This window comes from Artibeus jamaicensis, unplaced genomic scaffold (genome assembly GCF_021234435.1).
Source record: "Artibeus jamaicensis isolate MK-2021 breed Jamaican fruit bat unplaced genomic scaffold, CSHL_Jam_final scaffold_1964, whole genome shotgun sequence".
In the NCBI taxonomy this organism is placed as follows: Eukaryota; Metazoa; Chordata; class Mammalia; order Chiroptera; family Phyllostomidae; genus Artibeus; species Artibeus jamaicensis.
In genome coordinates this window covers 36074190-36088380 of record NW_026522030.1, presented here as the reverse complement: position 1 = coordinate 36088380, position 14191 = coordinate 36074190, and the positions used below count along the sequence as shown (strand labels likewise).

The 14191-nt window shown below is 38.5% G+C and overlaps 1 protein-coding gene across 2 annotated transcripts in view; it reads right to left on the bottom strand.

The window, feature by feature from the left end:
• The window catches only part of CEMIP2 (cell migration inducing hyaluronidase 2), a 73047-nt gene that overhangs the window by 24678 nt on the left and 34178 nt on the right, over positions 1-14191 (bottom strand). For both annotated transcript variants that reach the window (XM_037155022.2, XM_037155021.2), the window contains exons 11-15: positions 10514-10642; positions 7902-7990; positions 3881-4012; positions 2742-2777; positions 1800-1955 (exon numbers count right to left, since the gene is read on the bottom strand). In XM_037155022.2, the coding sequence (XP_037010917.2) occupies positions 1800-1955; positions 2742-2777; positions 3881-4012; positions 7902-7990; positions 10514-10642 (542 nt within the window). The remainder of the gene's footprint in view (positions 1-1799; positions 1956-2741; positions 2778-3880; positions 4013-7901; positions 7991-10513; positions 10643-14191) is intronic.

Genomic DNA, 14191 nt, shown 5'->3' with positions numbered 1-14191 from the left:
AATAAGGTAAAATGATACAGTCGAAAGTACAAAGGTGTAATTCCTGAAGGCTCACTGTGCCTAGCCAGATTTAGAGATTAGTTTGATCCGTCTTCCTCCTTTCTGTGCAAATACAAACACTTTAATCATATATTATGAACCGGAATTAATGTATAAAACCCGTCATATTCTATATCCCTTAGGTTTCTCCCCTATCAACTATCTGATGGCATTGAAGATGATTCCTATAGCAACTAATTAGTTTACAAATTGGCAGTGTTTTACAATATATGCTAGAAAAAACACCCAATGGCCTGGCTAAAAAAAAAAACCTATGCATCTTCATGTACTTCTAATGATCTATCCCAAAATAGTTCTCTTTCACAGAAAAAGTTGTACAGACACAGTCAAATAAAACTGGATCAACTGACCCATTGGAATCTGTTTCTGGAAAATCCTCCTTAGCAAGGAACCAATAAGCATTTTGTAGTAAAACTGGAGGCCAATGCAAAATAAAAGGAAGGAAATTGAAGTGGCTGGGATCACACTGCAGCCCATACCCCAATCAATACAGTTATTTCTTCTTTAATCTACACTGTAGAAGAGGCAGCTATAGCCAAAATGTGAAAAGCACAAAAGTGAAGCCAAAGGAACAGGGTTTAAATCCCACGTCAGCTCCTTTTATTAAGTTATTCACAAGGCAGACGATAGCAATACCCACCTCACAGGGCTTTGTGAGGATTAAGTGAGTAATAAAGTATTTAGAAAAGGGCCGGATACATCATAAGCATTTACTAAATGCTAGCTATTAAAATTCCATGAAGTTCCTTTCCTACCAGCTTCCATGGTCTTACTCACAGAAGTTCTACACAGAGTGTAGCATATAATGACATTTAATATTTCCCCAATGACAAGCATAAGGGACAGGGGCCAAGCATAGGTCACCCTCTGCCAGAAGTAAGGCCCTTCCGCCAACCCCCATGCCCTCAATCAAAGCTACAGTCTCCTTGCCCCATCCCCCTGACCCACCCTGGCCCAATGTCCATACAACTAAGGGAACTGATGCTTCACAAATTCTAAGATTCGCTCTGAGCCATGCATGGCCTTTAGAACACTGGTTTTTCTCCACCTTGTTTTCTCACCAGTAAAATGAGGACAACTATAAACCGTGTCTCAGAACTGAGGATGGATTAATTAGTTAATAGTTCCCTAAAAGCTCTGAAAAATCTTTCTAGTGCTAAGTGCTATTTTAATGACTCTTGATTATTTTGACAGAAAACATGCCAAACGTCTACGCCCGTCCGTGTCCGCTTCAACATCTGAAACACTGTTCATTTACAGCCGTGGTTAGGCTTCGAGTCAGCCTTGGCATCTATCACCCCTTATTTTCTAGGACTCTTTTCAATAGGTAATTTCCTTTTTCCAGTGGCTATTTCTGAAAACCAACATCACAAATTGAGGGAAAGCTGACCTAATGTCATAGTTTATGGTTTGGCAACTTTCTGTGGCTTGAGAAAGAATTTTAAAAAAACTCATTAGCTTATAAAAGTCTTAGGTAAGGAATGGAAAAAAAGAGAGAGACAGGTTCCTTTGTTATAAAATTTTTGATGAACTCTATAAAGTGTTTAATAGTTAATGCTCTGGAATTCCAAAGGATAACAGAAATAGTAACAGTAATAATAACCGTTATAATAATAATAAGGTGAGATAAGTGTCACAATGGGAACAAATCATCCAGAATTATTACAGAAACTTCCATTAAGGATTAGGTTTTCATTTATTGTTTAAATTTAACACTCCACTGGTAAAGCAGTGCTTACCTATTCCTGGGTAATGTCCGAGGCTTCTGGTCTATTCCACCTGTGCCTACATACTTGTTCTGACCACCCAGAAAGCCGTAATTCCTGCTCTCCCCAACAAAGAGAGATTCAGATACCTCCTGGCTAGAACCTTCGTCACTTGGGAAACTTCCATCACTGTTAAAATAAGAATAATCATTAGCCACACAACTCTAGGAAATTTATTTCAATCCTCCAACAAAGGCACACGATAACTCAAATAGCTAAAAATTCTCGAAGCAGCCCATGACTTTTAGGAACATATATTATCGAGTCATCAGAAAGTGCTTTGAAACTGTGAAAATGTTGCCTGTTCTAAATTAATACAAATTAATTGTATTGTAAATTAGTGGTCTGTAAATTGATTTAAACAAATGAAATTTAACTGAGTGGCAATGATTACTTTAGTCTCAAGCAACAGCACTGCAAATGAGGGAAATAAACTCACCCTGAACACAACAATTAGATGACAAGCATGTTTAAGATGTCAGTAAGAATAACTTATCAGGCAAATAATATATAACACAAAAAATTCAGTTCTTAAAAGACCACTGAGAAATTTGACCAACTTCTAAGAAAGAAAATATTCAATGTGCCCCCCAATGTTTACTTCCTTCCTCTTTATTCCCATACTTTTTAAGATCTTTAATGCAATGCTCACGTGTTTTCTTCTAAGCAAAAAAAACACGATGGACCAACTCTTCTGTGGAATTCCAGCTCTATTACTTATTACTTTGCTGTGAATTCAATTATCATTAAAAATGTACTTTCGGCCCTCTAGCGGTACCAGGAAGAGGGTGCTATTTTCTTTAATGCTAATAAATGGTCTAACGTTCCAGTGTGTTAGCCAAAAAAAAAAATTTTTTTTAATTAAGGGTCACATTACCTACAGCTTTAAAATAAGAGAAGTATAAAAATACAAACCTAGCAAAGGTAAGTCCTATTCCATTATCTGAAAATCTGAAAGGAAAAAAAAGATGGGGAACATTTTAATTTACCACATCATGTAAGAAGTATTCTCTCAATATTTAGTTGTCATAAAATCCAGGAGGTTCCAGTGTTTACTCTCCAAGACCACAAAAATAAGTTTCACTTTCCAGTAACTAAAAGCACAGACCGCACAGTGAAGGCACCTGGTTCACATCTCAGCTTTGCCAGTTACTAGCTATGTGACCTTGGGCTCATGACTCAACCTGACTCTCCCTTAGTTTTCTTACCTATAAGTTAAAATAACAATTTAAAGTTCATCCTAGGATATTTAAGAGCATTACACATACTAATTAATTTCAACCATTTAGAAAAATACCTGGCACACAGTAAGCAGTATGTTAAGTATTAGCTGGAATTATTATTTTTATAATTAGTTTTAAAAACAATCATGGTAGTCTCTTCAAAGCTTTTCAGCATGAATGCCCAAGCTATTTCTTCTGACTTAATATAATATCAATTTTTTGCATGATAAATGACAGAGATGATGATGAAATGCCAAGAAGCTAATGTCAATGCCAGCCCCGCAAAAGTTTTTCTAGACTCTTGAATACCAAATCGTAGTTCGATATACGTCAGACTCCTGAAATTATACAAATGGAAACAAGTGAGACGCTTGCTTCCTGGAGTCACGGGAAGACGTAAGTCAACACACTTACTGAGGTGCAACTGACAACTTTTGTTTTGAATGGCAATAAAAGAGCATCAGAAAAACTTTGCGTTTCCAAGAGAAATGAAAAAAAAAATCCAGGTAGTTACAAAATCTTTATTGAGTTCTCTGACATAGACCCCGTTTGTTATATAAAGTTAAATTCCCAGTTTCTGTTCCATCTCATCAAAAAACTTTCATGCCACCAGACAAGTTCAGTTCCAGTATAAGCAGTCAGAGGAGACGACTCCAAGCTTTTAGTCTGTTGCCACTAGCACGCTCCCTCAGAGCCTGTCCTGTCTATACGCAATAATAACATTGTTGCAGAAACCGCCCCTGTACTTTCAGTTAACTGGGTTTTTCAAAGCAGCTATAAGAACAGAAATACATCAGTATCGGCAGAACATGATTTGGTACAAATACCCACGCTGAATTCCGAACAAGGATGTCTCCCCCTCTGACCCAAGCTCCGTGGTCATTATTTTTAAAAGCAATGAGCCTGTCAATCACGGCAGTAACACGTGGCTTTTCAGGATCACCATCCTCATGAGGCCGAAATCTTGGCGTTAGAAAAAAAAAAAAGACCATTTTAAAAAGTAATGAAAAGGCAGTGGACATCAGCTATTTACAGTCATAAGCTTCAGTGTCAAAAAGATTTAAATTTGACCAAAAGTTAAAAATAAAGCCTCTTGAGATACAACTTAATTATTTGTATTTCAAATAATGAGAAGATAATTATATTTATTAACATAAATTTATATAAATATGAAAATGTCTTTCAGATCTTCGGAGTTATTTTTTATTCAACTTATATAATAGAATGAACACCAGACACTGCAGAATATTTTAAACACACATTCCAAACGGAAGACAAAAAATTAAAATCCTCAGACCAGAAAAACTGGCATACTTTCACATTCTTAAGCTCCATGATACAAACATAAACTTACTAAATTAATTAATCATATATTTTAACATACATATATTTGACCTGAACAGTGTTGGAGTTGTGTACTGGTGAAATATCTTAGATATAGAGATAAAACTGGGTTTAATACCTTTAAAAGGCCTAACTTTAAAATATTGTTTTTAATTGACATATTAATTATAAAGACTACATTTTACTTTTCTCTTCCTTCTAAAACACTTAACAGGACCTTAATAAAGAGGTAAAAAAAATTGTGTCAAAACTGTCCCCTATAATAACTCGAATAAATAACACCATACGGCCAACTATTTTTTCAGAAAACCATTTCTATCTTAATCTTACAAAGCAGCAGGGGAAGGCGGGGGAGCAGGCAGGGAGAAGACAACTAGACAGCTTTTCAAAAACCAATTCGGCATGTCAAGCTTCTCATATAATCAAGACATATCATTCGCGCAAACGCTACTCCCAGTAACTGGTAGACAGAAGGTGCTCACTAAATGTGTATGACGGGAGAGGAAGCTACGCAGTGGGAACAGCAAGTCCAAAGGCCCACAGGCATGAATGAGCTCTACATATTCAGGGAACAAGCAATCTGGCTAGACAGTAAGAAGCAAGGGGGCAGAGGACAGAAAGCTGGGCATGTACCAGGCAATGATGTAGTTCTTTATTCTAAATGCAACAGGGGAAGCAGTGAGTAGAATGGTGGTTGCCAGGGACTGGGTGAGGAGGAAATGGGGAGGGGACAGTCGAAGGGACACAAAGTTTTCGTTATGCAAGATAACTAAGCTCTAGACATCTACCATACAGCACAGTGCTTAGAGCTAAAAATACTGTATTGCATACTTAAAAGGTACTAAGAAAGTAATACTGTAAGTGTCCTTGTAACAAAAAAATTTTTTAGTTTAGGAAATAGTAACAATAAAGGAGACAGGAGGAAACTTTGGGAGATGATAGACAGGTCTATGGCCTGGATGGATAGTGATTTCATGGGTGTGTGTATGTGTATGCCCAGACTCAGTGAGTTGTACTCGCATTAAATATACACAACTTTTTCCATGTAAACCACACCTCCATAAAGTAGGTGAATAGACAGAAAGATATATATTGTAGATAGAAGTGATGAAAAGCCATCAGAAACATGGAATCAGATAAGCGATATGACCAGATTTCATTTTTTTAAAAAAGTGGTCACTCGCTGCTATTTGGAGAAAGGACTGTAGAGAACAGACCTTAAAGAGACCAGTCTGGAAAGCATTATCTCCACCCTCTGACTGTGCATATGACCCTTACACTAAACAGCTCTAACCAAGGGAGGAAAAGCCCGACTCCGCGCCACCACCCACTCTTCTGGCATTGTAGTCGCTGCCAAAGAGCTTTGCAGTCATTATATAACATCAAGCAGATGAACAAGTTCTGGAAAGAAAACTATACACAATGTTCTAAAAGAAAGCCAAAAAAAGTACCAATAAAACATCTGATTCTCTGCTGTAGCTATTTCATTTTTTCTGACATTCCTATCTATATAAATCAATCGTTGGCCACTTGCTTGGCTACCCTTTCTCTTCATCCTCTCCCCAGCTTGGTGGGCAAAACTAGTCGACTTCCCAATTTCTCATCACCCTCATTTCTGGGCTTTCAGTGTCCCTCTCGACCTTCTCCCTTAATTGTCCTCAGCCTTAAATGGACTTGTTGGTTCTCATGATTTTTCACTTTCAGAGGAAATTTCCCAATCTCAAACTAAGAATTTTCTTGAGTTAAAATTTCCCATCTTTGGATTCCTGCAGATACAAGGAAAGGCTTATTGATTAACTATTGAGTCAACTTCCTCTGTGATAAACCGACTGAATATCTTCCAGATCCCATGAGCCTGATGTTTAATTCACTGGCTGGCCTATTACTCACTTTTGTTAGAGTTTTATCATTTTTACTCATGTCTGGACCACATGGATGAATGTGAGCATATTTTGTTTATTAGCTGAAATAAATTAAATGGATATATGAGCTGCCAAATGTCTTACTCTCGTCTATAATCAGTTCTTTTCAATAACCACTTCCAACTAGAGTCTAATTCCTTACCAAGATGTATGCATTCATAACTGGTAAAAGAAATCATGGAGAGCAGAGAAAAATTATAATTATCATAATATCATATACACATAACCTATAAAAAAGTTCTTGGGCCATTAAAGATGAATTGTTTTATTGTCAGGCCTAATTAAAATATCAATAGGTTCTGCAATATATTTCCTCATCCATACACATAATTTTTTAAGGCAGGGAAGAGGGTCAATTTTATTGTGTTTAGGATTTCTCCATTAATATTAACTTAGCAATATACATACAAGTTATAATGCACTCTTTCAAACTAAAAAAGTAGCAGCAACCCTCTAGCAAAGACTTTTTTTCTGTGAAATAATATACTCTTCTTGATTCATAATTTGCCATCATCTGAATGCTTCATTTTCATCTTAAGTTTATCTCCTCGAGTTTTCCATTTCATATCTTGCTCGGCTATAAGGCATACAGTAACTTGTGCTTTAATTAATAATGCCCACACTTTTGCAGCAACTCACGTGCTGTGTAATATTTCCTTTAAAATATTTCAGGCTCAACTTGACCTTTAAGATATCCTGGTAAGTAATTTTACTAAGTATACTTGCCCCAGTTTACTCCTGACCTCACGCCTCATGACTGCGTCACCAGGATCCTGCCTCACACCTAAATCGCCTCGCTAATGTACAGTGTGGCCCCTGACAATCAGTGGGGCGCCCATCTCTGACATCTATCAACAGATCCAAGCACCCTCTCAAGATCTTAAGTTGGTCAATGGACTTGAAGTATGAAAAAATAACACCTACACTGTTCTTACTGAATATGACTTTAGGTTGCCATCTTTTTTTCAGAAAACTGTATTTCTACTGGAGACATCTTATTTATTTTGGCTCTCACGTAACATGTAAAAGAATTTGGTTGAAAGGCTGATCCATATCCCGACCGCATTCTGTGGTCATAAAGAAGAGTAACATAGAGCTGAGCTATGAAGTGAATCTGACACCAGAAATGAATGGTTTAGTGCCTAAACCAGCACTAGCTTGATCAGCAAGTCTGAACACTTTCCCTTTGAAACAGACGTCATGCAATGTTCCATTCTGAGCGCCCACAACAAATGCTGTGTGCCTTGGTTTTCAGGGATGACACAAAAACATTTAAGTTTTTACTGGTATTTCAATGAATCCTATTTTACTTTAGGGAAAATTTGGACTTTTTAAAAATATCTCTCTCTTTTTCTTTCTCTTTCTGCAACTCTAACACCAATTTCCGACTGTGAAGAGGGGAGAGCGTGAGAAAGCCCAGCCACAGGACCCAGGACTGCAGAATAAATGTTTCTCCAAAACCCTCCTGCAAACGTTGAGAACTTCATTTTAAATGTGTTTCTGGAGAAAAGAACACAACGGCTTAACCCAGAGAGTTTTGCTTTGGCAGAATATGCTTGCGTGGGAGTTACAAGGCCTGGTTCTACCTTGCACTGTTGTCCAGACAGAGGTATTCCCGTGGGTCAGCAGCGCTGGCATTGGTGGTTTTGACGCCCTTGTCAATAAATAAGCCAGCCTGGAAAATATAATAATGGATGGAAATAAATATGAATCCCAAGTTATAGCTCTGAACGTAATGATTCAGAAAAATAAATTTTAGGTTACTGCATCTACAAAAAACAAGGAAGAAGGAATAAAGAGCAAAGCACAGATATCATGGAAATGACCACTTTCCTGGATATTTTTTTTATCCTCATTCAAGGACATTTTTTCATTGCATTTACAGAGAGGGGAATAGGGGAATGAAGGGGGAGAGAGAGAGGGAGAGAGAAACATTGATGTGAGAGAAAAACATCAGTTGGTTGCTTCTCACCCAAGCCCTGACCAGGGACCAAACCCATCACCTTTTCGGTCTACAGGGATGATGCTCCAACCAACTGAGCCACACTGATCAGGGTGGCTCCCGGATATGTTTATAATTTCACTCATTTGGTCATTTGCAAATATTTATGCAGTACCCACTTTGTGGTAGGCACCAAACATTGTACATTAATGAAAAAAACGACAGTGCAGTAACTGACACATAAACTAGCAGGAAGACATGCAATGAAAAACAATTACGATCCAGTAATGATAAGAATACGATAAAGGAAGCTGATGGTGCTTTGGCAGCATGTAGAAAGGCACCCTGATGAGAATTTTAGTGAAGCTGGGAGTGGAGAATTCGGGGAATGTCTTCTAAAAGAAGTGGCGTCCTGAAGCTGAAACCTGAAGGATCGGGGACGAATGGACCACAGAGAAGGGCAGGTTGAGGATGAAGGACCAGCAGTGGGTGTGAAGCAGCGCAAGAACCCAGAGGAAAGTACTCAAAAGAGTCATTTGTACAAAAAGTCTGAAGATGAGAGAGGGCATGAACGTCTGAGAACAACAAAAAAGAATCTTAGATGGGCTGACAGGAAATGTACAGAGGTGAGGAGAAGAAGCATGTCTCAGATGATGCAGAGGTAACATGCTAAAGAGCCAAGACGATGGGACTTCAAATAAAGGTAACATAATCAACTGCATTTGGAGAAAGAATACTCCCTCTTCAAAATGGGAAAGATTGCAGAGTCAAAAAAGAGAGATGAAAGATAAGGAAGAAGATGACAGCAGTAACCCAGAAGAGAAATAACAATGACCTAGACTGTGGCAGTACTAACAGGGAAAAACAGAGTGAAAACCCCTTACTACGTAGTGTTGGTGCCACTTAGTAGGTGATAAAATGGCTCAGGGTGAAAAAGAAGGTTCATTTATACATCAAAGTTCATGTGTTTCTAGTCTGGGCAGTTAGGTGGCTGGTGGTTTCATTCACTGAAACACATATGGGAATGGGTCTGCTGGTAAAAAATAAGGATTTTAGTTTCAAATGTTTTGTTTTCATGTCCTTGAGACATCCAAATGGTACACAGCAGGCAGTTGTGCAGCTGTGACTGGCCTGGACTACTTTTGGGAGGCACGAGCAGCCAAAGCCCCAGAGGTCAGTGTCTGTGCGTTTACGACTGACCTCATGAGGACGAGTGCCTGTCCGAGGGCTTCCAGGGGTCAACTGCCTTTGGCTGATACATATCATAATGGGCAGTCAGCCCCAAATTTAACAAATTAAAACCTAATCACCCACTCATTATTTAGACCTAATATTCATAGAGTAGATAACTGTATGTCCTCATGGTACATGACACTACAAAATTAATTAGAATGAGGTATTCTTTATAGCACTTCTAATCAAAAAATTTTGCAGACTTCCACTTTGAAACGCTACTTTCAACAACTACTGTTAATCAACTAATCAGCTCACAAAAATTTTAATTCTGTGTAAAGTTTTTTTCTCTCTCTTCATCAAGGGATTCTAAGCTCTTCAAATTACAACACACTCAGTTTTTAAAGGACCCTTTGAGTATCATAAATGGACAGGATCCATTGAGCTTTGATGTAGATCCCATCAGGGTAAATAAACCAAACGTACTTATTGCCGGGGGCGGGGGGGTGAGGGAGGAAAGCCAAATACCCAGGGAAACTGGAGCTCCTCAATGGCCTTTAGTTTACTGGACCTGAATCATTTTTAATTAGGTCAAATTCTTAAACAGTACTTCACTATTTACGTAATTAGTATTAAATACCCATAGGACATTCTGTCAGCGCTGAGAAAGAAAATATGCTGTATAACCCTCAGGGGCACATTATCTGATGTGTACATCCCTAAACACATACAATGTTATTCAAGATTGGAAAGAGGGTGAGGAGCAGGAAAAGATGAAGACTCATGAATCAAGTCCATTATTATAATTATTCCAATTGCAAAAACATGTGGGTTAGCATGTCTACCTGTGTGTTATCCAGATTACATACACATATGTATGTTCATGTATATTCCTGTGTGTATAGATAGAAAAACCGTATGTATATCCTTAAGATGGAAGGCTTAGGAGTCTGCTTTTTTTGACAAATTACTTTCTCTGATGACAAAGTCTACCTAAAACTGATACGTCTCAGTTGTAATCACAGTAGTCCACCCTTTACCCTGTAAATCATATATACTGACTGTGAAACATGAGGAACCTACCTTAAAACTTGAATGGACCCTGTTGTTATAGAATGTCCCCAATGGAGTAAGTTCTGGTTTCGTTGACAGCTGCAATCCACTGGATTCCCCGGTAGGTTCCTTGTGAAATAAATACCATATTCCAGCATCCTATAATTAAAAGGGCAAGATCATTAAAAGCCTCTTTTTAATAAATCCACTCTATGAAACACCCTTATGAACCAAGCACTTCGCAAAAAGCAAATTGAATTTTTTAACACTAACTATTCATCGTTGCAGGTTAGGAACTGACTGTGAAAAGCCACACACTCCTCTAGCACCCTCGAAGCAGTTATATTATGCCTTGGTGGGGGCGGGGGAGCACATTAAATTTTGTTTGCAGGACTGGACAAAAGACAGAAATAATTGGCTGACAGTAAAATTTATTTTCAAAATAACTTTTGTTATTGTAAGTTATGCAGAATTAGAACCAAACAAGCCTTCCTTCCTTCCACGGGACCAGGACAGCACTGCCTTTTAGAAGCATCGGGCTTTTTCTGTTTACCCCCAAACCTGATCAATAGATGACTCACACCTATTAAGGAACTATCCCCTAACAGGCAGAGAGAGCTCACTGGCTTCTTTCAAATGCCTCCAATGCCCTTCCTGTCCCAGGGCGAGTTTTTGCCAAGTGAAAAAAAGACACCACACGCATGAATCAAGATGCTGTCTCGGTCTGGACCCTGCCTGTTCGATGTCAGTATTACGGACCTTAACAGGGGCAGAACCGTTTGAAATGTCTTGACACTCAAAGTAAGATATAAAAATTGAAATGAAATGTTCTTAATCCCTGTGACAATTTTTTAAATTTTACAATTCAATTAAAAGCCAGCCCAACGTAAAGGGCAACTTCACATATAGAACTTTTGATTAAACAGGTTGTTGAAACTTATAGTCCAAAAGTATGGTACCGATTCGAATTTGGCAAACTTTTACTTAGTGCCCACTATATGCCAAGTATACAGTAAGACTATTCTCAAAGAAGTCACAGTGCAATGGGAAATACAGATAGAACTGAAATATATTATATGTAATAAGTACTACAGTAGCTGTAACAGAAAGTCCTTTGGAAGCATAGAGGAGAAATGAATTGTGAAAAATATGTGTACCTACACACCCAAATGAATGCAATATTTAATATTTTCCTGTAAGTTTATGGATGGGTCTTAAAACAAACTATTCTGAAAAATGCATTTACCACCCTGGCCAGGTAGCTCAGTTGATGAGAGCACTGTCCCAGTACGTCCAGGTCACGGGTTTGATCCCCAGTCAGGGCACATACAAGAAGCAGCCAATGAATGCACAAAGAAGTGGGACAACACATCCACGTATGTTTCTTTTTCTCTCTTTCTCCCCTTCCCACCCTCCCTCTGCCCCCTACCCTTCCTCTCTCTCTCTCTCTCTAAAATCAATATATAAAAAATTTTAAAATATTTACCACCTCTTCTGTTTGGGGCACAACACGGACCGTGTAAGAAGGCACGGGTTGTGGGAAAGGCTCCACTCCACAGCCCAATAAACTGAGGGCACAGCGAGCCCTGCAGGGTGCCATGGAGTTTGGGGGAGCGGGGAGAGAAGGGAAGAAGGGGGACAGCAGCTGTTTCCTGTTAAATACTGTGGTGTCAAAGCAGGTAAAGGGAGCTTTGTGAAAGGCAGTGGAAAGGTACCAGTGGAAAGGGTTCCACTGACCTGGAGAGGAAAACCCTTGCCAAAACACGAGCTTTACTGGAACGGTTTTCCCAGAGAAACGAGAACTCACAAAATGAAAAGGAAAAAGAACGTACATGAGATGGACTTTTATTTTTTCACAGGAGTTCCAGTAAGGGTTTCTGGCAACCTCACCTTACATTTTTCATGGACTATTTGCAATTTGCTTTGATGTTCCACCCATGACTTTTGAAAACAGCTGAAAAGAACCTCTGCTCTGGCTGTTCCTTTGCCATGATCTGGGGTAACACTGCTCACCAGCCTCTTGGTGATCTTTACCCCAAAACTCATCTTCCAATTAGAAACTCTCAATACAAACTTTGCATGGTCTTCACAAATATTTCATGAAAAAAAAAAAACCAATGAATGAAAACCTGAAATGATTAAATGTCCAGGTCTTTCCTGTGAAGTAAGAATTTTATGTTTTTTTAGAAAATCATGGATGAGAATTCTACCATCACCCAAAGATGCCTGTATTCTACTCATCTCAAAGAAATATTCCCTTCAACTAATCTTTTACTTCACCTTAAAAAACAATGCTGGATATTTCTTTCCTTTTTAAAAAAATATTTTATTTATTTATTTTTAGAGAAGAGGGGAAGGGAAGAAGAGTGGGAGAGAAACATCAATGTGTGGTTGCCTCTCATGTGTCTCCTACTGGGGACCTGGCCTGCAACCCAGGCATGTGCCCTGACTGGGAATCAAACCAGTGACCCTTTGGTTCGCAGGCCCGTGCTCAATCCGCTGAGCTATGCCAGCCAGGGCATTTCTTTCCTTTTTAAAATCTTAATAGCCATGACATAGGAGTATGAATATTTAGGTATTGCTCTAAAGCTCATTTTGAGCATATAATCCTAACAGTATAATGTCTTAAATATTAATTTTATATTATAAATTAGCAGTTTTAAATCAATTATGAATGTACATTTCCCAAAGTTTATCTGAGGGACATTTCTGCCATCCCAATAGTTTCTTTATTCTTTTAAGTTGTTCTTATGTTTGTGAAACAATTCAAGGCACACAGTTGAGTTCAGCTGCTTTACTGAGGCGATGAAATCCCCAAGCGTATATTATTAACAAAAAGATGAGGCCCTTAAGGGACCAGAGGAACAACTGTCAGAGGATTCCACAGAAAAATCCATTCCCATAAGAAAAGCTACAGTTTCTGCTATTCATTAACACTAAAAACTGTTATGATCAGAGTTACTGGGCCACACCTGACTTGAGTATGAGAAGCCAAAAAGACTATATATCACACAGTAAAATGACACTGTGGAGATGATGTGATAACCCTAGAGATTAGCCAACTGCCTTTCCTCCATTTGGAATCTGTCTTATTATACTCAGAGATACTAACTGGCAGGAATGATTTTCTTTTTATGTTGACAAGATAATTTTATTGGAATAGTTGTATAATTCTTTACTTAATTTTTTTTTTAAGATTTTATTTATCTTTGGAGGGTAAGGGAAGGAGAGAGGGAGAGAAACATCAATGTATGGTTGCCTTTCGTGCGTCCCCTGCTGGGAACTGGCCTGCAGGGAACTGGTCTGCAACCCAGGCACGTGCCCTGACTGGGAATCGAACCGCAGTTGTCTGGTTCACAGGCCCATGCTCATTCCACTGAGCTACACCAGCCAGGGCCTCTTTACCTAATTTTTATTATGGCCATGTCTTTTCCTCATTTTTACAACATGGTATTTAATACTGACATACAGTTTCTCTCTATTATCTACTTGGTGGGCACCAATTAAACAAGCTGAAAACTCAAAAAGGCAAGTTGAGCTAAATTTAAATGATATGTCTTAATAAAATTCATGATGTAGAAATTATTTTTAAAATTTTTTTATTTACTGAGTTTTAGAGAGAGTGAGAGGGAGGAATGGGGGGGGGGGAGAGAAACATCCATTCGTTGTTCCATTATTTCTGCATTCATTGGTTGATTCTTGTATGTG